This window comes from Rattus norvegicus, chromosome 10, assembly GCF_036323735.1.
Source record: "Rattus norvegicus strain BN/NHsdMcwi chromosome 10, GRCr8, whole genome shotgun sequence".
In the NCBI taxonomy this organism is placed as follows: domain Eukaryota; kingdom Metazoa; phylum Chordata; class Mammalia; order Rodentia; family Muridae; genus Rattus; species Rattus norvegicus.
The window spans coordinates 38,306,492-38,333,552 of record NC_086028.1 but is presented as its reverse complement, the minus strand read 5'-3'; the positions used below and the strand labels follow the sequence as shown (position 1 = coordinate 38,333,552).

The window sequence follows — 27,061 nt, the reverse complement described above, 5'->3', positions numbered from 1 at the left end:
AGGCTAGGCATAGGACTAAGTTCCAGTGTATCCTTAAAAGTTATAGCCAAGGAAAATGTAGTGACAAGCCATTTTGGAGTTGGTATGTGTGTCATTTTTCTCTATTAATAAGATTAATGTCTATAGTACAGTTAAAATTAGATTGACATGTTATCTTCAACATGCTTTAGGCAGGCTTGGCAGTTAGTGTCTTTGAAACAACATCCTTTTTCTGTTTGTTTTTTTGTTTGGTTTTAGTTTTTCAAGATAGAGTTTCTCTGTGTAACCCTGGTGTTCCTGGAACTCACACTGTAGATCAGAACTCATAGAGATCCTCCTGCCTCTGCCTCCCAAGTGCTGGGATTAAAGCCAGAGCAGCTTTCTACTGGGTATCCAGCTGTGTCACCAAGCATTTCTTTTATTGTTTCTTTGAGACAGGATCTTAAAGTGCAGGCTGACCTGTAACTAGTTGTGTTGCTGAGAACCTTGAACTCCTGACCATCCTGTTTTCACTTCCCAAGTTCTGGGATTACAGGCATGTACAACCATGCCCAGGCATTTCACATGTGAAATGTCAGTACAAGGACAATTGGCCTGACCTCATGCATGTAACTGGAATGTCAGTTTGTAGTGTGAGCAGGCACCTTTCAATGAGCTAGGAACCAAGAGAGGAAAGAAAAGAATTTCTTTGATGTCTCTTGAGCTAAAATATATTCTTTTTGAAGATTTATTTTAGTGTGTGTGTGTGTGTGTGTGTGTGTGTGTGTGTGTGTGTGTGTGTGTATGTATATGCCTGCAGGGACCACAAGAGGGCATCAGATTCACTGGAACTGGAGTTACAGGTGATTGTGAGCTAGGAACCAAACTCCATCCTCTGTAAGACCAGCAAGTGCTCTCACTGCTAAACCATTTTTCCAGCCCTGTGGGACACATTGCTTTTGCTCTTGGACATCAGACATCTCGGGTCTTGGGCTGGAGATGTAGCTCAGTTGGTAGGGTACTTACCTAGCATACAGGAGGCATAGTTTGAGCACTAGCATTGTATAAACTGTGCACATGCGTATGTTATACAAGCAGTGTTAAACATTGGAATCCCAGTGGTAGAGGTGGGAGGAAGAAAGAATCCAGGACTTAGACCATTGACCCTCAGGTTCTTGACTTAACGCTGAACTGTCTCTGGCATCCTGGAATCGTGGAGTTTGCCAGCGCCTTGTTGTGAGCTTCCTCACCCTCTGTAATTGTGTGAGTCAGCTGTCCTAATGACTTCCCTCACATATCTGTATGCTATTGACTGTCTGTCTGGAAGTCAAAGTGGCAGACTATATGCATTACTGTATCAGCTGAGCTCTAAGATGTACCTAGCCTAGCAGAGACTTGAGGTGCCAGGGTGGGAGGATACCCAGGGGCCCCCACTCACTCAGAGGAGGGAGGCACTGAGCAGGATATAAAGTGAATATGTTAAATAAATAAATAAGAAAGGGAGGGAGGGGAGAGAGAGAGGAGGGGAGAGGGGGAGAGAGAGGAGAGGGAGGGAGACGGGAGACAGAAGAGGGGAGAGATCAGGCTGAGCAAGTCATGAGGAGCAGGCCAATAAGCAGCGTTCCTCCATGGCCTTTGCATCAGCCCTGCTTCCAGTCCCTGCACTGCTTGAGTTTCTGTGCTGATTTTCTTTGATAATGAACAGTGCTGCCCTGGAAGTGTAAGCTGAATAAAACCTTTCCTCTCCAAAAACAGTTTCATCCTAAAATAATTTTAAGTCTACTCTGCCTCCCTTCTTTTGGTGAGAATATATATGAAGGACAAGTAGAGATTATTTGTCATAAAAATTATAGTAAGTTCACCCTCTTTTGTCAGGTTTCAAATACAGTACTAAACAGCACTTGTGAAAGCCAAGCACAGTGGCACACGCAGGCAGAGACAGACTGTGCCTAGTGCTTACTGGTGAGTTCCAGGGTCACTGAGAGACTATGCCACAAAAACAAAAAATACTGACATAGATATGAGGAGTGACACTCAAGGTTGTCCTGGCTGCCACGCACAGACATGTGCCAAGCATCAAACTGATGAACTTTAAGTGTTAACCTATTTTCCTTTCATATCTTATTCTTTATATTTTGTGAGCTGTTACAATAGACAGGAAAATTGGACCCCAAAGCTTTTTTTACAAGCAGTTACTGAGCCGGGCACTGTCCTGCTGTACTTAACTTCACAGTGTTAACGTTACAGTAGTGGCATTATCACCATATTCCATGCAAGCTGATACTTAGAAAACTTAAATCAACTTGCCCAAAATTACCCAGTTTACTTCCAAAGCTGTGCCTTTTACCTGCTGTGCTTTCAAACTAAAGCAAGAATGGACGCTAACCTAAAAGAAAGTCAGTTTCTGATGACTGTGTGCAGCCAGAAGAGGAATGTTCCATGAGAATGTCTGCCTGACAGCGTGTAGCGCTGTACAAAGAGCGCTTTCACGTAGTCAATTCAGATATTAGATCACACCAGATGAAAGCAATCTTTCCGTTTTCCTAATAAGGAAAAACTATAAGCTAGGTTCTCCACGGCGAGGCTTCAGAGAGCACAGCTGCTGCCGTGTGTCCTGGGTTGCCTTAGCCACTGAACACGTACAGCCATGTCACTTTTATAGTAATGCCACAGGAATTTGCATAACGGTACCTTAACTTTTTTTCTTCTCGAGAGTCTTTCTGTATCTCTGGCTGATCTGGAGCTCACTGTGTAGCCCAGCCCTACCTTGAACTCAGAGTGTCCTGCCTCTGCTTCCTGAGCACTGGGAGTAAAGGCATGCTCGACTACACTCAGCTTTATCTTACCTCTTGCTAATGTTTTAAAAATCTGAAAATAATGGTCCTTAGGAATACAGTTGGAGATAAATCTTTACCATGTGTGAGGGGAACCTCTTCTCCCCTCTCCTAGCCCCTAGATCCTTCACTGTTGGAAGTGTTGTCAAAGCTCTGCTCTTCCCCCTACTCTCACATCACTGAGTTTCTACAAGTTCTCCCTACCAATATCAGCTGCTTGATTGTCTCTTGTAATTCATTGTAATCACCAGGAAAACTATCCGGGTAGTTTGTTTATCACTCTTGCCAGGTGATTAGGTATCCTTTTTCTTTTCTGCCTTTATTTGAGGCAAGGTTTCTCTGTGTGACAGCCCTAGCTGTCCTGTAGACCAGATTTGGCCTCGAACTTACAGAGGTCCGCCTGTCTCTGCCTCCTGAGTGCTAGAATTAAGGCATGCACCACCACGCCTGGCTTGAATGTCTTTTTAAGGATTAAGACCACTTAGAGTCAACAGCCAGTTTGTTTTTTTTTTTTTTCGGAGCTGGGGACCGAACCCAGGGTCTTGCGCTTCCTAGGCAAGCGCTCTACTACTGAGCTAAATCCCCAACCCCAACAGCCAGTTTTTTAATATTCTAGGTCAACCGGCAGAATAATCTCAAATTCGCAGCTATATGTTACTCCCAATCCTTTGTGTGATTATGGGTAGAGTATCCCTCATCCAGAGGATTAGGCATTAGCAATGTTTCATACCCTGTAGTTCTTTGGATTTTGTAGTAATTACATAGACTCTATTAGTTGAACATCTACTAATTGAAAATCTAAAATGCTATCAAACCCATTGTGTGAATTTTGGATGCTCAGAGTAGGACCACTCCACTTGTATTTGTCAGCCTGAAAGCAGAGATTGGATCCATATACTCTAAAGGATCTAATAATAGTCTGGGCACAGGTAGGAGATGAAAAAACTAGGGGATAAAGTAGGGGAGACTAGTTTGTATTGATCTCGAGATTGTTAAAATTTTGTTTTTCACTAATATTAAGTGGAACTGCTCTTCAGATTAGCAAGCTATGTAGCGGTGGTCCTGGGAAAGATGATCTACTAGGTTGTAGATATGAAATATAATGTCTGGGCTGGAAGTGGTGATGACACACCTTTAATCCCAGCAGGCTGAGGCAAGCAGATCACTTTGAATTCCAAGGTCAGCCAGGACTTCAAAGTGAGACCCTGTCTTAAAAATCTGTAATAATTAAAAATAACATCTGGTTAATCTTTCTATTTTAGATAAGTATTTTGTGTATATAAAATGATCACATTTAATCACATGTGCTCTACACATTTATTAAGACGCTTATCCCCTGCCAAAGAAAAGACCTTACATCATGGACAGAAGGGGCAGTGCAAGCTGCTCTGCCCCACCCCGCCCCTCCCGTCCCACTGGCTGACCCTCCCTCTGGTTAGTTCAACACCGGTAAGGAAGGCAGTGTTATCACCAGCGTCTGTGTGTGCCTGTTAGTGGTGTGTGAGGGAGGTCATGTTAATAGCTTGCTTATTTTTGTTAACTGATAACAATATTTATGTCTAGATACAGGAAAGGTGGTTACAGGATAACCTTACACTGAGAAAAAGAAGAGAGGAACTAAAAGAAGTTGAAGAGGAACGAAAGCAACATTTGAAGGAGATGGGACAGATGCAAGTTTTACAGATGAAAAAGTATGCTTTAGTAAATAGTGTTTGTTGTTTATTTTTGAGGTCTCCTTGAACAGCCTGCACTGACCCCAAACTCAAAGTGCTTCTGCTTTGAGGGCCGGAATTACAGGCTTGGTCACTGCACCCATTTCAATAAAGGTTCTTACTATTACAATATAAAGAAACCAGCTGGAGAGATGGCTCAGTAGTTAAGAGTAAGGGTGTTCTTCCAGAGTACCTTGGTTGGATTCCCAGAGCTCAGTTTTCTACAATGAAGTGTCTCCCAGATCCTTTTCCCCAATATTATTTTCTTTCTCTCTTTCTTTTTTGTTTTTACTTTATGAGTATTTTGCCTACATGTATGTGTGTGCACCACATTCATGTAGTGCATGTAGAAGCAAGAATACAGAAACTGGCTTTAGGTGATTGTAAGCCACCATGTGGGGTTGTGGGAATTGAACCAGTGTCCTCTGGAGGAGCAACCAAGTCATCTCTCTAGCCCAAGCTAGAATTTTTTAAAATCTTTTTTTTTTTTCTTTTTTTCCCCCGGAGCTGGGGACAGAACCCAGGGCCTTGCGCTCGCTAGGCAAGCACTCTACCGCTGAGCTAAATCCCTAACCCCAAAATTTAGCTATTTTTTTAAGGGTCACTGAGTAGCATCCTAAGTGCTGGGATTAAAGGTTTGCACCACCACACCTGGCTGTCCATGTTTCAGGCTGCTTAGTGCATGTGGTCCTTAAAGGACCTTTCACTACTAGGAAATGGCAGAAGTATCAACCAAATAGATAATAAGGTTAACTATATAATAGTTCCCTAAACATGTGAGCAATGTCTAACACATAATAGGTACTTATTAAGTGGTTGATAAATAAGTAAAAAATTTTAAGGCACATATTAAAGTCTGTATAATCTGTGAGGGTACCAATTTTTTTGAGTATTTTACATCTTTTGGGTCAGATTTATGATTTTTAGACTTTTGCAACAGAAACAAAATTTTTAAATAAATTTTACTATAGAAAATAATTTATGGCAAATAAAATTGTGCTGTCTTTGACATTTGTAAATAAAACTGATTGAAACATGCTATCCAGTAACTTCTCATTGTTGGCAGTTGGGTGTAGTTCTTGGTTCTAGAGCAGAAGTGTGTGACTTACTTGCATGAGTCTCCAGTCTTTTACTTTGTCAGTAGCTGAAGGCCAGGGGTGTTCATGGTGCTCACCTGTTATGAAGGTTATTTGCTGCTCAGAAACTTAAGTCCTGCAGAAGTTTGGAAGGAATAGAATTAGCTAAAAAGTCTTAGAAACAAGGAGCGCTGCTGTAATGTGCTTATCACTGAGGGGAATGAGTGGCACCTGTCTGAAGGGACGCTGTGCTTAGGCTGCCAAACCCTGAACAGTGATCTTCACTAATCTCTAGTGAGCACCAGAAGTTGGAAGAGAACATAGACACGATAAAGAGAAATCACAGTTTGGCATTGGGGCGACAGAAAGGCTATGAAGAAGAAATTCTTCACTTTAAGAAGGAGCTCCGAGAACCTCAGTTTCGGGATGCAGAGGAGAAGTACAGAGAAATGATGATTGTCATGAGAACCACAGAGCTGGTGAATAAGGACCTGGACATCTACTACAAAACTCTTGATCAGTAAGTACTTGAGTGGTTTTTTCTGCAGTGGTCGGAGCTAGCGCACTGTGGCACACTGTGCTCATCTCTTTTCCCAAGTTTGTCTCTTTAGTATATGACATTTTATATATACCATGGAATGAAATGCTACTTGCATGTTGCATGTTGCATGTGTGCTTACACTATAAAGCATACCTACCCTAACCAGTCCAAGAGCTACTGGCTGACTGAGCCGTCTCTCCAGCCCAGATTGGTTTTTTAAAATGGTTTTACTAGCCCAGTATTGTGGCTCAGTGCCTATCATCCCAGCAGGTGAATTGCTGAGTTTAATGTAATGGGTTTAAAGTGAGAAACAGTTGTGGCTTTCATGTACAGTTCTCTGGTTCATTTTTATTTGTTTGTTTGTTTATTGGATAGAGTATTGGGGCTGGAGAGATGGCTCAGTGGTTAAAAGCACTGACTGCTCTTCCAAAGGTCCTGAGTTCAATTCCCAGCAACCACATGGTGGCTCACAATGCTAGGCAAGGCAAGTCTCCTGCCACAGTTGACTAACCCATCCAATGGGCCCAGGACAAGTGTACCACAAAGACATGTTCCTAAGGAAGTCCCCATCCCTACATCCTGACTTGTAAAATAACTCAGCACAGATGTTTGTGGATTTTAGGCTTAAAAGGTCTGTAGGAGTCTGGCTTCTGAGTCTGGCCCGCAGCCCTAATTGATCAGTCCTGGGGCAAATGCTAAGTAAACTATGTCTGACTGAGATCTGTGTATCTGTGGTTTATGGGGCAACTCCTGGACCCCAACAATTGAACCACTCATTTTTTGTGGTTGGTTGTTTGAGACAAGGTTTGTCTGTATAGTCCTGGCTGTCCTGGAATTCACTATATAGACCCAACTGGCCTTGAACTCAGAGATCCACCTGCCTCTGCCTCCTGAGTGCTGGGATTAAAATCATGTGCCACCATTGCCCAGTGGACCATTCATTTTTAAGTTCCATATACATTCTGTATATGAGTACACTGTAGCTGTCCTCAGACACACCGGAAGAGGGCATCGGATCCCATTACAGATGGATGTGAGCCACCATGTGGTTGCTGGGAATTGAACTCAGGACCTCTGGAAGAGCAGTCAGTGCTCTTAACCACTGAGCCATTGCTCCAGCCCTCCATATACATTCTGTATGTTTACCAAACCTAATGAGTAGGTAACACTTTTCCCCATTCTGTAGGCTCTTTACTCTGTTGATTGGTTCCTTTGCTGGGCAGAAGCTTTGTAATTTGATGTAGTTTTGTCTCCTTTGGGTTTTGTTCCCAGTACTTTTAGGCTCTTGCCCCCTCAAATCAAGCCCTTGTCTGTTGAGAGTTGTGAAGCGTTGCCCTGGTGTTTCCTTCCATAGTCTTGAGTTTCAGATGTTAAATGTTACCTGTGTTGGTTTTCGTGTGTAGAAAGAGACAGGTCTGGTTTGACGCTCTGCATCTAGAGTCTCAGCTTTCCCTGTGCCATTTATTGAAGAAATGTCCTTTGCCCCTGTCTGTCCTTAGCCCCTGTGTGAAGACCAGGGACCAGTAGAGACTCGCTTACATTCTTAAGCTCTCTGCTCCGGTCCACTGTTCTGCGTCTGCTTCTTGGTTAGTACTGTGCTGTAGTGTTTGTACTGCTCCGTGGAAATGTGATAGCTTTCTCTGCTGTCCTTTTTATCCAGGACTGCTTTCACTATTTGGGTTTTGTCTGCTTGCTTCCTTGTATGATGGGTCCGTATGAATCATGGACTTTACCCTAGTTGTCTGAAGAATGTCCTTGGTATTTTGATATTGATTGCACAAAATCTGTAGATCAGTTTGGGCAGCAAGGGGACAGATTCTGGGTCTGGCTCCATGCTCCAGTCTTGAAGCTTTAACTCTCTGTCCCTACACATGGTGGTAGAAGACTGTAGCCATGGAAATGGGAAACAGTGATGGTGATGGAGCTGACAAGGCTCACTTCTAAGTTGAAGGAAGGGAAGGGTTGAGGGGTATTTTTCCATGATCTCACTTGTGCAGCAGGCTCTCAGGGAGCAAGTTGCTATTCCTGAAAGGGGGAGGGGTTTGAGAGAAAAGGAAAAGTTCTGTGTTGGGTACTTGAATATTTGTGTAGGTTTCCAAATAAAGAACTCAAGTAGGAAGTTAAATACAGAATCCTGGGTCTAGACATACCTATGGCATTTGAAGCTGGAGTGGTGTTCCATATAGAAAGGATGTTGCTAGAGAAGGGAAGGGTATAGAGACTAGTTTACAAGTGGGTCAGAAGCTGGGGAGATGGTGGATAAGTTGTAACTCACAGATTGAATGAAGCAAACTTTTCAGGAGTCATTAACTTCTGAGATGCTGAGTAAGATGGTCTGAGCAATGACCTAGAATTTGACAAGTTGGAGGTTTATGACTGGGAAGCCATGGAGAGGAAGGTGGATTTCTGTGAGTTGGATGAGGAAAAAATGGTGGGAGAGAAATGTTGATGACATATTCTGCTATACAGGGACCCAGAACTTGGATCATGAGGGAACTAGGGGACCAGTGACAGGATGGGAGGTTGGTTGCTGCATTTAAAGGTCTGCTGTGAATCCAGTCCTTGTTTACAGTACCTAGTTCTGTGTCTCTGTGTAACATAGAATACTATGTCCAGAAGCCCTCCTGCTGGCTCTCGGTAAGGCATGGCATGCTGTCACATATGCGCTAAAGAGATCATAAAGGACTGCCATAACCTGTCCTTTCTCTCAACTGCCTAGTCAGCCAGGGGAATGCCTTGATATCACCAGGCTGTCTGGCCTGGGGAAGGAAGGGCATTTCCACAGAGAAACACGAGGTATCACACTGAGTAAGCAAGGAAGAGCCGGGAGTTCTCTGGAGCCAGAAGTGGGCTGAGGTGAGGAGTTGCAGGGGTGCTTTCCAGAGATTTAGCTCGCTTAGGAGCACTGTCACACTGATCAGTGAGGTATTTTATCTACTAATCAGATGCATTCTTCTAAATAAGAAGAAAAATTTCCTTCAAATAGAGTCAGTGGGGTTTCTCCTGCAATGATATCTTAGGATTCATATGTGATCCCTAAATTTGCCTTCTTACCCCCCCCCAAAAGTTTAAGATTTCCCTCACTGTTTGGCATCTTAGAAAAGGCATACTGTTAGTGTCACGTAGAATGAAGCGTACTGTTAGTGTCACTTAGAATAAGGCGTACTATTAGTGTCGCTGTTGCGCGGCAGTCTATTTAAGGTAACACAGGAAATCAACAGTGCATTTTCGAGAAGCGCTGATTAGCATCTGTTATTAGTAATGACCTAAAGCAGCAGTAGGCAGAAGCATTGGTAGAAACCCTGGCTGAGAGTGGAACTTGGCCTTACACACAGTGCTACATTAAAACAAAAATGGAATATGTCACTTGCCCAGAATGCTCTCCAATATTTTGTTTCCCAGTGTTACATCATGCTGCTTCTGAAACTTGGGAAACATGCGACTCCCACAACTTTGTATCTGAGGCAGCCAGGTCTCTGCCATTTGTTGAAAACCTGGGTCCCTGCCTTCAAGGGGAGCTCTGGTGGAGAACTTTATTCAGGACTCCTCCTATGCTGACCACGGATGCATTATCGTTTCATATGGTAGCATCCTGTAGGAGATTGGTTACAAACCCAAAGACAGCCAGTAGCATTTCATGTCTGCTGCAGGTTTGTTACTTTGTTTTAAGCAAATGTTTATCTTGTAGTAATGGTCAAAACTTTGCCTAATGTTAAAGCCGGAGACTGGCTAAAGGAAACAAGTTTAATAAAGTCATAATAAGTTTTTTGTTTGTTTGGTTTTTGTTTTGTTTTATCTTGTTTTTGTTTTCTTTTTGAGACAGGGTTTCTGCACTTAGTCCTGGAACTCACAATGTAGACCAGGCTGGCCTCAAAGTCACTGAGATCTGCCTGCTTCTGCTTCCCAAATGCTGAGATTAAGAGCGTGTACTGCCACTACCACCTGACAAGTCATATAACTTGGGGGGGGGGTCATTTAAATTTGCCAAATTAAGGATTCTATGTTCAGCAAGAAAAAATCCTAATTTGTTTAAAACATGGGACTCGGGGCTGGGATTTAGCTCAGTGGTAGAGCGCTTACCTAGGAAGCGCAAGGCCCTGGGTTCGGTCCCCAGCTCCGAAAAAAAGAACCAAAAAAAAAAAAAAAAAAAAAAAACATGGGACTCATGACACCCATTTCTTTGGGCAGGAGGACTGCTGCTGACCCAAATGTAAGGAGTCAGGAGGTTCTCCTGGTACTGAGTTCTGGGGCAGCATTTAAAAAGCTGATCATGGGGGCTGAAGAGACAGCAGTTAAGAGCCTGTGCTGCATCTGCATTCTGAATTCAGTTCCCTGCACCCACACCAGGAGCATCACAACTGCCTGAAATTCAGCTCTAGGGAATCCTATGCCTTTGGGCTCCTTGGGCACTTACACTTATATATACATGCTCACAAGACACACACAGACACACACACACATACATAATGGTAATAGTTTTTAAAGCACTAATAATCCACAGCTAGTTTTGCATTTTTGGTTTTTATTGTTTTAATTTTTTATTTTTTGTAACCTGTGTATCAAGTTTGGCATAATTTTTTTTCTTTTCTTTTTTTTTCTTTTTTTTTTTTTTTTCTTTTTTTCGGAGCTGGGGACCGAACCCAGGGCCTTGTGCTCGCTAGGCAAGCGCTCTACCGCTGAGCTAAATCCCCAACGCTCAAGTTTGGCATAATTTTAAACACAAAGATGAAGGTAGTATATTTCAGAAAATGTCTTTGAAAATGTCTTTACTGCTTTTTTTCCAAACTTGATTTGCATTAACTTAGTGTTTATGCTTTCAAATTAAAATAATAATTACCAAAAAAGTCCATATATATTTGGTCTTTCTAGTTATTAGTCAGCAAGATGGCTTGAGATATGCAAAGTCTAGTTCAGGGTTTGCCTTTGTTTTTACACTTGCAATTTTGAGCAGTAATTCAGACTTTTCATTAGTCATTTGTCTTCTTGGCTTGAGTCCTTTAGATAGTTTGACTAGGGAAGGAAGCAAGAGCTGGACAGGTCTTGGGGAAAGAAACTTGGGTCCCTTAAGATGATGCTATTCTAACCTCTTAAGCACCTGCTTTCTCTATTTCCAATTTTAGATCTGGGATGGTTTTGTTCAATTCCTTCACCTGTTTGGTTGTGTTTTCCTGTAACTCTTAAAGGGAATTTTGTGTTTCCTCTTTAAAGGCTTCTACTTGGTTTACCTGTGTTCTCCTGTATTTCTTTCAGAGAGTTATTTATGTTCTTCTTAAAGTCCTCTATCATCATCATGAGATGTGATTTTAAATCCAAATCTTGCTTTTCCGGTGTGCTGGGTAGCCAGTATTTGCTGTGTTGGGAGAACTGGGTTCTGATGATGCCAAGTAGTTTTGGTTTCTGTTGCTTAGGTTCTTGCAATTGCCTCACCATCTGGTTATCTCTGGTGTTAACTGGTCTTGCTATCTCTGACTGGAGCTTGTCCCTCCTATGGCCTGGGAGCCTGGGAGCCTGTAATCTTAGCAGCTCCTGGGAGACCAGCTCTCAGCAGGCAGGTTTAGGGTCTGGAGGGCTGTGGGACAGCCCCAGCTCTGGGCGCAGATGGAGACTGGAAGGATCCTGTCCCAGGCTGCTCCGAGGTTCCTGTGCCCTGTGCACTCCTGGCAGGTCTCTCTTTGGAGAGTCAGTGGAGAGAAAGTGGAGTCCCACCTGTGGGCTTAGGAGTGAGAGCGCTCCTGGGAGACCAGCTCTCTGCAGGCAGGTTTTGGGTCTGGAAGGCTGTGGGACAGCCTTACTTCTGTGCGTAGATGGAGACCCAAGCACCTGCTTTCTCATGGCTGCATCTTAAGCATTTGATTTTACAGAGTGGCCAGATACTGAGGTGGGAAAGTAACCTTAAAGTAACAACAAAAGGCCTGATGTACTGCTCCACTTGTGACATCAGGCTGGGAGCCATAGTGCTTCCAAAGAGGGTAACTCAGGCTCGCAGAAGTTTCTCCTTTAAAGAGCAAGTGTAGGAGACAGTTAGTTGGCTAGCTTGGAAGAGAGGGCGGAGCAGCCCCTTGCTGAACAGTACATTCCCCTGGCATCTAACGGGTACCTATAGGAAGAAGCAGAGGACATAGGCTAGAACAGCTCTGCAAGCTGCATTGAGACCTCTGGATTTGATTTTGTTTTTCTTTTAATACTTTATTTTTTTTTTTAAGAGAAGTTTTAGTTCTGTAATAAAGCTGAGCAGAAATGAATTTACAGGGATCTCTTACGTCCCCACCATGTCCATACAGGCACAGCTGCTTCTGCCATCTGCTGCCTTTCTGGAGTTAGCAGCGAGCCTGAGTTGATGCCACTGCCATCCAGAGTGCAGTGTGCATCCATTCAGGTTGGTGATACATTCTGTGGTATGAATGAGGTGCCGCCCATCACAGTAGCTTCAGTAGCACAGGCTTCTGGTCATCTGATGCTGCCTTTTGAATGGGACCCTTTGTCATTTGGCAGATCATTCTAAGGCTCCGGACCACCAGAACTACCATTCATCTTCACAGAATGCAGTGGAGTATTAGAGAAGTTTTTAAAGCACTCTTTCAAGCTATTAATGAGTAATTATAAGACTGAATAAATTCATAAATTGCTGTTTTCTTTTTTTTTATTCATTTATTTTATATATATATATATATAAGTACACTGTAGCTGTCTTCAGACACACCAGAAGAGGGCATCGGATCTCTTTACAGATGGTTGTGAGCCACCATGTGTTTGCTGGGAATTGAACTCAGGACCTCTGGAAGAGCAGTCGGGGCTCTTAACCACTGAGCCATCTCTCCAGCCCCCAAATTGCTGTTTTCTTAGATCTCAGAAATTCCTATGCTCTTTTGAGAGCCAATTCTTACAAGGGAGGCATTCTAACTCACATGCGTTAACGCATTTAGCCAACAGACAGTACTCGAGGCCACAGCAGGGCCTCAACTGTCTCAAGCTCACATCAAGGATTTTTAGGGTCATCGTTTTGTTTAAGGGATAGTTTCGAGTAGTGCTGTAACTCTGGCTGGCCTTGAACACCCAATCCTCCTACTTCCTCCACCCCAATGCCAAGATTATAGGCACACACCACAACTCATGGTTATGCAGTCTGGCAATTGAACCCAGGGTTTCACACATGGTAAGCCAGTCCTCTGCCACCTGAGCCAAACCCTCAGTCCCTCCAGGCCATTCTTTACAATACTTACTATTAAGTACCTGAAACAAGTGTTAAAGAATAATGGAATTCAGTCTGTGGACAGCTCCAGCTTGCACAAGGTTCCTGCATGGCAATGCTTCAGGGCAGCTTTCCTTCCATCAGCTTTACCCAGTCGCTCGCCTGCCACTGTAGTAGCTGTCTCCACCTCTACACCCTTCTGTTGTCCTCACCCCTACGTGCTCCACTGTTTTTCTGCTAGGCTAATAGATGGATCCTGTTGTCATTGTAGGAAAAACCCCATCCTTGCCTTCCCCATTTGATCTCTACTCACTGTGCCCCTCACCGAGCTGAACAGTTTTGTTCCCTTAATGTCTATGTTTTCCTGTGCATTTCTCCTTCTTGGAACGTTCCTTTAATCCCTTCCCAAATAGACATACTGGCCTCTCCCTTTCAGTCCGTGTTATTTGTGCCACATGTGTTAGATGCAACCTGTACTTCTCCATACCTCACATCTACAAGACTTAGGACACAAGTCAGGGTAAACATAGGTTCACTCAGCACTTGGTGACAGTGCCAAGTACTCACCAAGGTGTCCTGCATTGCTAACCTTGCTTCCCTCATGGTGCATTAGCACAGTGTGAATGGTATTGCACTGTTCCCTTTCTTTTCTTTTTTATTTTTGAGACAAGGTCTCTCTGTGTAGTCCTAGATGTACTAGAACTCGTTCTGTAGACCAGACTGACCTTGAACTCAGCGATCTACCTGCCTCTACCTCCCAAGCGGTGGAATTAAAGATGTGCACCTCCACCTCAGGACTCACTCTATTCTTTATGTAACCATGAAGTTCTTTTATGTTCATAGGTGTGTGTGTGTTTCATTGCTTTTAATGTTTGTGTAACCCATAAAATAGAGTCTACCTATTTCAGCCAGTGACATTAGAACACTATAAAATTTGGCCCCTGCTGCCACCGTGTATATGACTTTGCATACTTGTGCAGATAGACCAGAAAGATAGCATCTTAGAAATGAAGCTACTAGGTCGGAGAGTATGATCATTTTTAACTTGCTAATACCAGATTGGTTCCCAAAAGCACTTTGTGTTTGTTTTTGAGATAGGATTTCTCTACATAACCCTAGCTCCTGAAACTTGCTTTATAGACCAGGCTGACCTCAAACTCAAAGAGAGCCGTCTGCCTCTGCCTCCCAAGTACTGAGATGTACACCACCAACACATGGCCAAAAGCATTTATAAAGCACATAATTCCACTGGCGGTATATGAACATGACTGTGTCAGTGTCACCATGGCCCACTGTTGCATTAAAATGCTCTGGTTAAAATTGCCCCTTCTCTTTCATTTTAGGTTCATCATTTGTCCTTTAACTGTGTTCATGACATCATTGATGACTTAATTTATATATTCCTAGTTCTGTACCTCAGTCAGGCCTTCTCAATCCAAGCCTTTCTTCTGGTTATTTTCCAGGCAGCTTCCTGACCAGCCTGGAGTAGCAGGTGTATGCCACTACTTTACTTTAACTTAGAGAGAGAGAGAGAGAGAGAGAGAGAGAGAGAGAGAGAGAGAGAGAGAGAGAGAGAGAGAGATTGATTGATTATATATACAGTAGCTCTTCATTTTTTTGAGACATGGTCTCTGTATGGAAGAGGGTTTCTGGGGCTCATCACTTCAGGTGGCCAGTGAGTTTGAGGCCCTTGCGTATTCCTCTTCTCAGTAACAGGAGCCAGTGCACCTGACCGTTTACAGAGGTCTGGGCTCTGAATTAGGACTGTTGCTGCAAGTACTTTGCTGACTGACTCATCTCTCCAGCTGTGGGACTCCCCACTCCACCATCCTTTCCCAACAGTGTTAGAAACTAGATAGTAATGCTATATAAATTGTTTGGAGACAGGATGTCACTATCTGTGTGGCTCTGACTGTCCTGGAGCTCAGTATATAGAGATCTGCCTGCTTCAGACTCCCAGGTGTTGGGATCAAAGGCCTGTACCCCCATACCTAGGCCATTTCTGCTTAACTTGGAAATGTTAATATTTCAGTTGATTTTCTTGGATGTTGAGGTATACAGTCAAACCTTACCTGCAGAAACAGTGGCAGGTGTCTTACAAGCTACAGCACCTCTCCCGGTTATTGTGGGAAGACTGCTTGTATCTGTTAGATTGTTTTTGATGTTGCTATAGATGCCTGACTGAGACATTTTGTGAAAGAAAAGACATTGTCTTCCCTTTGTCATTGTGATTTGTACTAAAAACTCCTACGTGCTGGTGCAGCAAACACTCCTTCACTGGCTTATCAGCTTTTCTCTAGTCTAGTATACAATGTTATCACTTTTTCTCTAGTCTGGTATACAGTGTTACCTTGGACAACTTTCTTCCTGTTGTGCTGTGTGCTTTGTAGGGATAAATACCACTCTTTAAGCTGAGACTGGGGGGCTGGGGCAGGTAGATGGTGTGCTTACCTACAATTGCTTACCCTGGTTTTCATGTATATATCAGGAAAGTCTCCCCAGTCATGTGTTCTGTTGAGTGCTCTTATGACTAAATGCGTTTAGGATGCTCATGTCTCTCATCATAGGCAGGACAAGCCCAAAAGTGTTTGCTCTTTTCAGACTTCTCTCTGCTTCCTACTGCTTTGTATACCCAGAAGGTAGGCACACTTTGAAGATAATACTCTTCTTGTCTGTTCACTGCCTTAAAAACAAACAAACAAACAGTCAACAACAACAAAACTTCTCATAATCAAAGCTGCTAGTGTCCTAGCCACTTTCTGTATCTTGGGCAAATTTTTATAGGATCTGTTTTCATAGCAATTGGAGATTGGAGAGATGCTATATGACTTGGAGTGTGGCTTGTCTTTCAGAAGGTAAAGCTTATTGGTGACCACTCGTGTCAGCGGCTTCTTTAGATGGCCTACTGCAGTCACCTTTGTCGTACCCATGGTTGCCCACTGTAATGATAAAACTCCCAGAGAGACCATACTTCAGCTGCCAGGCCGCCAACAGTAGCAGTTGCCATTTCTGTCACCCTGAGGGGGTGCCTTTCTTTACTGAAGCTCCCCCTCTCCCACTTCTCTGGCCTTGCCCTACCTGGTATTCCAAAAATAATGTTTAAAGGTCATTTACAAAATTAGAATCATAGCACATGAAGCTTTGGAAAAGTAGTCTTCACATACGATTGGTTCCCAGAACATTCTGTGAAGTATTTTTTTGTTATGATTTTCCCTCTTTGAGAAAATAATAGCTGGTTTGTCTATTCTTTATGGTAAGCGGAGATGAGCATGAGTTAGAAAATGGAGACCTGGTGAGGCAGAGGCTTCTCCAGGCTTCATGGCTTCAGCAGTGCCGCTGCATCTGATACTTAGGCGTATTTATGTTGAGTCATTTCTTTCTCTTTGGCTGGCAATCAGAAGATCACGGAATGATTATACAGAGGCAACGGCATTACGTTTAGTTTCTTTTTCTGTATATATCAGATAAGGAGCCTGCAGATGGAAGGGAGTTCGCTCACATCCTTTGCTTGGTGACAGCTCTGAAACTTGCCTTCTTGCCACGGACGGGAGTGACTTTATTAGTCCTAGCTCCTGAGAGCTGCAGTAGCTAGGGCAGGCCTGGTGTTCAAGTCTGACAGGAAGCCTTGGCCTCACAAACATGTCTTCCTATAGTGTCTGGAGACCACTTCTGTAAACAAGAAATGGAAGGCAGGCAGGCCTGTGGAGGTCAGAGCACACTAGTAGGCCTTGTGACTGGTTAAAGAGTCAGGCTTCTAAGTCAGGGCCTCCTTTGGAGCCAAAGATGCCTTCAGGTTGGCAAAATCCTCACAGATCTGAGAAATAAAAGGGACTGGCTTTTAATAAACTTTAACAATCGTAGAAAGACCTGGCCATGATTCGTGGAGGCACAGACCTTTAGTCCCTGCACTCAGGAGGCAGAGTCAGGCAGATCCCTGAGTTCAAGGCCAGCTTGGTCTAGAGGACAGCCTGTACAGACCCCATCTCAAAGAAAAATAAAATTAAAAATTCTAGAATGGCCAGACAACAGTTGCAGAGACTTGTCCTTGTCTTTGTTTTGTGACAAGAGCTTCTGGCTAGCTGCACCCTCAGCCTTAGCACATAGGTCCACCTTCAACAGGCCTCCTGCTGGTACTAGAGAGGCTGCCCACTACCACCACCATCACCACCACCCCCTCCCACCATTGTGATCTTAGGGCCTAGAAAAGAAGTCTGTTAAAGATTTATATAAAACTGTAAAGGGTCTCATTGTACAGCTTTGGGGAATTACTGTGTAGACCAGGCTGGCCTCAAATTTATGGATACCTGCCCACCTCTGCCTCCTGAGTGCAGAATTAAAGGTGTGTACCATCACACTCAACCCTTGCAGCTTCTGAGTACTTAAAGAAGTCTTGGATGTCAGAGGAGAAGACAGAGATGTGTGGAAACGTGGGGCCGGCAGATCTCTGGCAGTTTTCGTACCAGGGAGTGGCACTGCTTGGACCTGTTTAATTTTTTTTCTAGGCCTTTCTGAAGTCTACTCTTGTAATTGAAAGTACTAGGGCAGTGGCATTTTTATTATCATTACTAGTGTGTGTATATATGTGTGTGTGTGTGTGTGTATACATATATATTCATATTAATTTAGCATATACTACTGCATAATTATGTCTTTCATATAAATAATACATATTGTATTAAGTAAAACTGCCTTTTTTCCAGCGCAATAATGAAATTTCACAGTATGAAAATGGAAGAAATCAACAAAATTATTCGTGATCTTTGGCGGAGTACCTATCGTGGGCAAGGTAACTAACATGGTGTGTCCCAAATGCTTGTTCCAAAGCTCTGTCCACAGCCTCTCCTGTATGACCTTAGCTGCCAGCATTGCCTTCTCAAACCCCTTCCTGAGCATGTCTTTGAGAGTTTTCTAAGAATTCTTATCTTTGTAGCATCTTACAACAAAAAGAAAATGCAAAGTTTTTCTTCCAAAGCCCTGTAGGACTATACTGGCTGCAGCAGACGCGATTAGCTGATGACATAATGGGTTCTGTGAAAGCGCAGATAGGGATAGGCCCAAGTGTGATAAGAAAAGCACCCAAAGGAAACTCTTAGAAAAAGAGCTGGGCCCAGGCTGGGGGTGGGCCATCCAGGCTGCATCTTGGCAGACCACGTGATCCTGAGTCTTCCTGGCTAGAGAGTTGGCAAGGCAGCCAGTGCTGCTAAGGACATCAGACTCACTATGTCCCCTGGCTTCCATGATGATGTGTATAAGTGACAGAGGTGTGTGTGGGTTCTCTAAAATACTCTTTCTGTCTCAGATATTGAATACATAGAAATTCGATCCGATGCTGATGAAAATGTATCAGCTTCTGATAAAAGGCGAAATTACAACTACCGAGTGGTGATGCTGAAGGGGGATACAGCCTTGGACATGCGCGGACGATGCAGTGCTGGACAGAAGGCAGGTATCTCAGCAGTCTGCGGAGCCAACTGAGCCGGAAAGATGGCCCTGATATTGCAGAAGCCTTAAGAGTACCATTTATTGTTCTGTATACCATGTAAATAAAACAGTAAAAAAAAAAAAAATACCATTAAGTGGATGAGAAGTCCCTACAGCTTCCTTGCCACCTTGTGAGGCAGACTTGGTTATCATCAGTGCACTCTCCTGGTGCCTCTGAAGATAACTTTTAAGAAAAGGGTCAAGGAACCGGAGAGATGGCTCAGTGGTTAAGAGCATTAGTTATTCTTTTTTTAAAGAGGTCCCGAGTTCAATTCCTAGCAACCACATGGTGGTTCACAACCTTCTATAATGGGATCTGATGCCCTCTCCTGTCATGCAGGTGTACAGGAAGACAGGACACTCGTATACATAAATATATTTAAAAGAAAAGGGTCAAAGTTACTCACACCCATTTTACTTCACAGCATTTCTCAGAGTAAAGTCACTGTTTTGTGGGCGTTCTGGTACAACAATGTGCATGAATGTCTCAGAGTTAGTGTAATTGTACTGCCAATCATGAATTACACTAGTGCGGGGAGGGATGTGACCCAGCATGACCAGGCTTTGGGTTGACCCCACCATTACCTAAACTTGGTTATAATCCTAGCACTATGGAAGTAGAGACAAGAGAATCAGAAGTTTAAAGTCATCCTTGACTACAGAGTGAGTTTGAGCCCAGCCTGGGCTACAACAAGACCATATTTAAATGAACTAGCAAACTAGAGCCTGAGTTGAACCAGATGAAGCATTCTCATCTGTGTCACTGAGAGTAGAGCCCCTGCATAGGCCTCGAGCTCCATTTCCCCAGCATAGCTTTGGGCTGGGCCTCAGACCATTAAATAGAGAGATCTGCTGTCAGAGCTTTGGTATCATAGGGGCTTTCTGTCCCTTACTACATAAAGAAGACTCAACGGTCCTACATGAGGCTCCTGGAGGAGGGACAGTAGGCAGGTTTGGAGTACAGAGGATGAGAAATTATGTTTCAATAAGGCTAAACCATGAGACCTGCATCCCAGGAGCACAGGGAGGTCATGAATGTTTGATTTCTATTAACCACACACACAATGCAATTGAGTTTTCAGATTAAAGTAGATTTTCATAAAATTCCATAGGCTTAGGAAAGGATGTCACATTATTGGCATAATTATCCCAGTTATTGCCAACCCAGACAGCTAACATCAATTTCAGGCAAATGCAGGTTACTGTCACAATCACAGTCTGAAGAAATGACTAACTTGTAATCTATAAACAGAATCAGTACTTGCTTTGTTTGGTGATGTGTGGTGTTTATTATAAATGAGTTTGAAACATGATCTTAGAACAAAAGTCAGTTTCCTATAGTTGCTCTTAAGTTGTAAAAACTGGCAGTGTTTGCTTCCTGGTATAAGGAGAGGTGTCAGACAGACAGTCTGGCGGCTGTGGACCAAGCTGCAGCATGCATGAAAGTGGGTAGTGGTAGAGTGGCAGGAGTCGGGTTCAAAGGCAGGAAGGAAGTGTCTGTCCACCAAAGGGACAGTAAGTTCCTGCAATCTGCTGACCTGCTCAGGGAGTCAGAGGGAAGGTATGAACTGCCCTGTGTTTAGCGGCCCAGAAATTCAGCAGGCAGTGAGGTTAGAGCTCACACAAGAGCACTGTGCACTGCCCAGAACAGCTGGGTTCCTTTGCTATGTCCCTTCAACCCTGAGAGGGCTGACACTGAATCTGAGAGGTTTAGTGTTTGATTTTTAATAACCATGAATGTATTTAGTAGGCTCCATGCAGTTATGTACAAATAGAGCACACTCTAGTAACTAACCTATGAATTTTTTCCTCATTGACACAATTACACAAGCAGACACCTGGGTGTGATTTAAAAGAACACACTTCCTGGTTTCTCTTTTGGACCAGAGAATTATGGAGACTTAAAGATGTCTCTATAGGAGTTAAAGTGCCTGTGAGGTTCGGAAGATACAGTGTGTTTCTGTTTTCCAGTAAGTGTCATTGCTGAGAGGCAGTAAGGCCTGGTGTGGTTTCACACACCTTTAGTCCCAGTGCTCAGAGGGCAGGGACAGGGGCAGGCAGGTCTTTGAGTTTGATGCCAGTCTGGTCTGTGGAGTGAGTACAGGTGAATCTTAAGACTTCTCTTAAAATTATCAACTGCTGATAAATTGTATGCATCTACCCTTAGCCTGTGATGCCAATTTTTAGTAAATCTGGAATGCTGGCAGGGCTATTTCTCAATGTTTTATCTCAGCACAAATGATGGGCTGACAGAATGTGGTAAATGGCCCACCTTCCAGAAAGGCTTGTGTCTCCATTGAACTGTCCCTGACATCAGTGACCTGTGACATTTCCTATCTCTTCCCACCTTTTTCTGGTTTTGGAGACAAGGTCTTACTACTTAACCTGGGTTGGCCTAAAACTCAGAGATCTGCCTGTCTTTGCCTCCTGAGAGCTGGGATTAAAGGTGTGCACCACCACACGCAGTTTATCCGCCATATCCTCCTGAAAACATCTCTTATGCTACTTTCCCTAGGTGCTGGCCTCTCTCATCATCCGCCTGGCACTGGCCGAAACCTTCTGTCTGAACTGCGGCATCCTTGCCTTGGATGAGCCTACAACAAACCTGGACCGAGAAAACATCGAGTCTCTGGCACATGCTTTGGTTGAGTAAGTATGTGGTTGAGAAAGGGGCAGGCTGTAAGGTTTTTAAAGACCAATAGCAGAGCCAGGTGTGGTGGTGTGTATCTTATCCCAGCACTTGGAGGCAGAGACAGGTGGGCTACTAAGCTCAGGGCCAGCCTTGGCCACAAAGAAAATTCTAGGCCAGGGTCAAAAAAATAAAATAAAATAAATAAATAGACAAACTAAAAATAAAAATAAAAAAACCTCCAAATCAAAAAGAATTCAGTTGAAGCCAGGCTATGCATTTTGCATTTCAATAGTAATTCTCCAGATTCTCTTGAAAAAGAACTTGTGAGGCTAGAGGGGTGGCTCAGTGGTTAAGAACACTGACTGTTCTCCCAGAGGACCTGGGTTCAGTTTACATCATACACATGGCAGCTCACAACTGTATGTAACTCAGCTTCAGAGGGTCTGACGTCCTTACCCAGATGTATATGCAGTTAGAACTCCAGTGCACATAAAATAAAGGAATGAGAGTACTGAGACACGGACATATCCTCTCCCCAAGTGTGCATAGGGTGAGTGAGGGTGAGGAGTTCTGGGCTTTGTCTGTATTTCCTGTGAATCCTCACGTCAAGCACAGGAGTCACTTTGCCCCGGCCAGACACTTAGAGCTTTTATGGAAAAAGAATACTGGTAATTAGATGGTGCCCAGGCTGACTTGTTGTCATTGCATACCCCATTCGCTCGTGTTAGCAGGTCTCCAGGGAAGGGTAGCTTGAATTTTGTGCACCCCTGGCTCCAGGACACTGACAGCACTGGTGTCTTCCAGCCAATTCTTGATCGTCCTGTGGGAGCAGCAAGAAGGAGGGCGTTGTGGGATTAAAGCATGAAGTGCATCCAGTCCCAAACTTGATAAACAAGTTTGAGTTAAAACTCTTGTGTCTCACTCAGAGCTGATGGCTCAGCGTGCTGACAATGAGCAAAAATGTCTCCACCCACCCACCCACTCAGGCCCTGTGTCACAGCACTGATGCATCTAGTGACTGGGGGAGGCAGAATTCTAGGTAGACCCAGCTCCTCAGAAGGTACTGTTATTCCCCTCCCTGCTTGTTGTCTGCCTGAGTTACGTTTAGACTCAGAGACGTGTGGAGGATCTGGGCAGAGGAGCAGCTGGGCTCTGGTTGGTGTTCTAGGTTTTCCTGAAAGACTTTCCCTGCATCAATAGCAACTTAGTCCAAATTCTCCACCTAGTTCTTAGCCAGATGGGTAGGGACTAAAGCTGTGCACCCCCCTGAGTGGGAGGAGCTGGACTCTTACCTGCCTAGGTTGAAGGCCTCAACCAAAGGCCCGGTCACACATGGCCCAGGAAAAGCCTGGTTGCCACCCAGCTGTTCTTGGAGCTGACAGGATTTTCAGTGGTTTTTCCGAAGCTATGTCCATGGTGAAGAAGCGCTCTCGTGTGTTGTTTCAGGATTATAAAAAGTCGCTCGCAGCAGCGCAACTTCCAGCTTCTGGTCATCACTCACGATGAAGATTTTGTGGAGCTCCTAGGACGATCTGAGTATGTGGAGAAATTCTACAGAGTGAAGAAGAACATCGACCAGTGCTCAGAGATTGTCAAGAGCAGCATCAACTCTCTGGGCTCTTATGTTCACTGACTTGTTTTGGGAGGGATGTGGATTGGGTGAAGGGAACTGTGTATGGCAGGTTTGAGAGTTCCTGAGATCGTGAGGTTGCCTTGAATGAAGACTGAACACAGTTCCCACAGGCCTAGCAACCTCCCAGTTCTGCTCAGCTGTTTATTTCCTGCCTACTGAATGTCACCCAGATAAACAGTGCTCTTGAGAGCAGTGCTGACAGGAGTGGTGAGCATTTCAAAGTGTTGCTGTTTTCTCTGAAGCTTAGAGTGATATTTAGTAAGTGGCCCTGCTTTAACATGAATCCATGCACACAACCTGTCTGTCCGAGCCTAGGTCTTCCCTGAAGCCACAGTCATTGAACGGAGGCTGGCAGTGACAGAAGCCGTTGGTGATCATTAAAGGAATAATAAGGGCTTCCCGTGCAGCCCTGCCAGATAGTTATCCTGCCTGGTTGTTAAGAGAGGAATTTCCCCAGTGCTGAGCTGATCTGCCCATCATGCAGAAGCCTGTCACTCTCCTCTGTGTCTGTTATGTGTATCCACTTGGCCTGGCCATAAACCCCAGTCACTCTGAATAGCAGGTTCCCATGTGGGTGGGAAGGAGGCTCACCACAGCTGGCGCCTGCTCCCATGGGCAGACCTGCAAGGGCGAACCACATTCTCACTGCAAGGCCAAGCCCGTTGGGGTCCAGTACATATTTCCAGGTGTTGCCAGCTGAAGCCTCCTGTGCAGACAGGGCACATCCAAGTCACATGCTTGCAGATGCTAACAGTTCAATCACTCAGAGAGGGTTGTCAGACCTGTTCCGTGCCATCTGCAGATCTGATGGGCATCAGCTCTAGAGAAAAGGTCTTTTTTCCCACCCTTTTCTTTCAGGAATATAAAAACATGTAAATCAAATGCATACTGAAGATAGATCATAAGAAAAATTACTTTAAAATAATTCTTTGGTATATATATACATATATATATAACATCATTTATTAAAGACAAAAGCAAATATTTGTATATTCATGGCGTGGATGGGCTTGCTTTCCAGAGTTAATCTTCATGGACTATTTGATACTTCAGGGGGATATAAACATCTTCAGTTTTTTCAGAGTTGATTAGTAGTTTAATTTTGTAATCAATTTTAAAGTTGCTTCACATAGCCAGGGATGATATCCCAGCTGAGGAAGGTGTGTCTGTGTAATTCAAGGCCAGCCTTGTATACATAGCCAGACCTTGTCTCAGAAAACAAATTTTTTTCCACAATTATGCAAATGTTAAGGGAAGTTTATGACAATTTTATAAGTTTTTGGAAATTCTGTCACTCCCAAACCAAAATTTATTTACTCTGTGAGAAAGGTCCTCTAGCCCAGACTGGCTGTGAGCTTCTGATCCTCTGCCCCCCAAGTACTTGGATTACGGCGTGTACTACTATGGCTGGTTTATGTAGTGCTGAGAATTAAACCCAAGGTTTCATACATGACAGGCAAGCACTCTACTGACTGAGCCACATTCCAGCCAAAAATCATTTAATGATTGATTCTACTATGAAATTCAAATCAACACTCAGAAATTTTAAAACAAGTCTAACACAGCCCAGCCAAAGCCAATTAATTTGGTATCTGCTGCCTTAGTTATTTTTTCTATTGCTGTGATAGAACACCACCACCAAGGCAACTTAAAAAGCAAGTGACTCGGGTGGGGATTTAGCTCAGTGGTGCTTGCCTAGTAAGCGCAAGGCCCTGGGTTCGGTCCCCAGCTCCGAAAAAAAGAAAAGAGAAGAAAAAAAAAAAAAAAAAGCAAGTGACTCCAGGAAGTTAGAATTGTGATTTTGGAACAAAGGCAGCAGGAACAGCTGAGAGCTTACATCTCAGGTGGGTGGCAGAGAGCAAGCCCCTGGGAATGGTGGGAGACTTCAGCAGCTGAAGGATGATGGCGGGAACATCTTTATTTTCTGCAGTTCAGACCACACATTCCTAGAAGTTCAACTAGGTAGATCGGGAACGCTGATGTCTTACACGGAGTCGTCTTGGCTTTGAGCCAGAGTATTTTACACAGCATCCGTTGTGTGCAGCTATCCCTTGTACCAAGTGCACATATGTGTTCACAGCCAGGCTGCAGTGAAGTTGAGCGTTCCTTTGTGGGCACGCACTGCCGGGAAAGCCTTGGTTCCATAAGACAACTGGACTTTGAATTTTTGGTGACTCACTCTGGAGTGGTAGCCCGAATTTGACAAGCCGAGGGCTAGACTGCCCTTCTTCCAGTCCTCAAGACCTGCTCAGCCCCATGGTACCCAGATCATCATTACAGCTGAGCTTCCTTGCATGGTAAAGGATGTTCTGAAGCAGTGATGAAAGCTAAATATCTTGACTTAGAGACATTGTCCCAGGAAGGTCCTGGGTGTCATTTTAAGCATCCTAATAAGATGATGGAGGGAAAATGGGATGTGGAGGGAATAGTGCAGTGTTCTTGGAAATGAGAAAGGTTTCCAAGCAGAGTGATACAGATAGACAGCTACTAGAAGCTGAAAAGAGCAAAAGCATTTGTCCCTCAGAGCCTACAGAAGGATTGGGTCCTGACAACACCTGGACTTAGGCCAGCCAGTGTGCTGATCTTGAACTTCAGGCCTGGGTGAGAACAGGCTCAGGAGGGCCACACAGCAAGGCCACAACTCTCTGGGTCCTCTGCACCTTCAAGCCCCTTTGTGACAAAGTTCATCCCTCCAACTCTGTAACACTAACAGGCTTCAGAAGGAAAGCACAGCCATCCATTCTCACAGGGAGATTTCACTGAATTCCTGAAGAGTGTATTGATTCTGGTTGAGTGTTAGACTAATTGATGGCCAGACTGTCTATCCCAAGAACACAGAAAATGAAGCCCGCCCATTAACCGCCGCAGCAAAGCTGAAGACACCTAACTGGGCAGACACCTAACACAAATATTTTCTTGTGGAGTCGGAACTTAGAGCAGCAGCATTGTAATGGGACACATAAGCCAGGAGCATCTGCCAGTAAGCTGTAGAGGCCCTGTCTGCAGTGCGGGGGAAAAGCAACAGCCAGGTGTGATGCACACCTTTAAATCCCAGTGCTCAGGAGGCAGAGGCAGGTCGGTCTCTGAGCTCAAGGTCAGCCTGGTCTACATAGTTCCAGGACACCCGGGGCTACAGAAAAGAAAAAGGCAGAACAAGCTGAGTGTGTAGTAAGAGCAGCAGCACACACACACCCCCGTTTCAGGTCTACTGCACACACAGGACACAGCTTTCCTTCAAATCCCCGTCCAGCAAGCTTTGAACTGGGATAGGTGGCTTTCTAGTCACCCAGGGGCTTAAATTCCAATGCCATTGCTTGGTGGCTGAACCGCCTGGGGGAAATAGTCACCCTCTGGCCTCTGTCACCCACCGTGAAAGGAAATCTGGCTTGTGTTGCAGGGTTGTTCCAAAGGATCAGTGACTTCATATTTATAAACTCGAACAGTACTTGGTGCCAGCTGAGCATCCGCACACGGAGCCCTCGTCCATCAGTTTGGTCCTGCTACAGTGTTCCTTAGCCTCAGCTTCGGCTCACACCCTCCATCCTGGCTCCCTTTCTGGCTGTGATAAAACACTGACAAAAACCAGCTTGGGGAAGAAAAGGTCATTTGACCTTTTCTCCTACAGAAGCTCATGGCAGGAACTGAGGCAGAGGCCCTGGAAGGACGAACACTACTTAACTGATTCTCGCCCATGGCCTGCTCAGTTTACTTTCTTAAACAGCTCAGGCCCCTCTGCCAAGGATGGCACGAGCCACAGTGAGCCGGATTCTTGAAGATTCCCTCCATCAATGAAGAAAACGCCTCGCAGACTTGCCTGTTCCTTAACTGAGGGTCCGTCTTCATAGACAATTCTGGGTTATGTTGGAAACACACACAAACCAGCCATAATAAACCTTGTCAATAGGCACTATTAAGCTATAACGTGTCCTTTCTTTTTTTTTTTTATTATTCCTAAGACCTCACAGTAATAACACAATATCAATCAGTAGTCTAACTTTTTAAAAG

General features: G+C 44.3%; 1 protein-coding gene across 1 annotated transcript in view; it reads left to right on the top strand.

Moving 5' to 3' along the window:
* Nucleotides 1–23,406, top strand: part of Rad50 (RAD50 double strand break repair protein) — a 51,954-nt gene extending 28,548 nt beyond the window's left edge. Inside the window, exons 20-25 of the mRNA NM_022246.2 lie at nt 4,356–4,483; nt 5,876–6,100; nt 18,011–18,096; nt 18,610–18,752; nt 21,307–21,440; nt 22,870–23,406. Coding sequence (NP_071582.2) covers nt 4,356–4,483; nt 5,876–6,100; nt 18,011–18,096; nt 18,610–18,752; nt 21,307–21,440; nt 22,870–23,056 — 903 coding nt within the window. The 3' untranslated portion in view covers nt 23,057–23,406. The remainder of the gene's footprint in view (nt 1–4,355; nt 4,484–5,875; nt 6,101–18,010; nt 18,097–18,609; nt 18,753–21,306; nt 21,441–22,869) is intronic.
* The last annotated feature ends 3,655 nt before the right edge of the window (nt 23,407–27,061 follow it).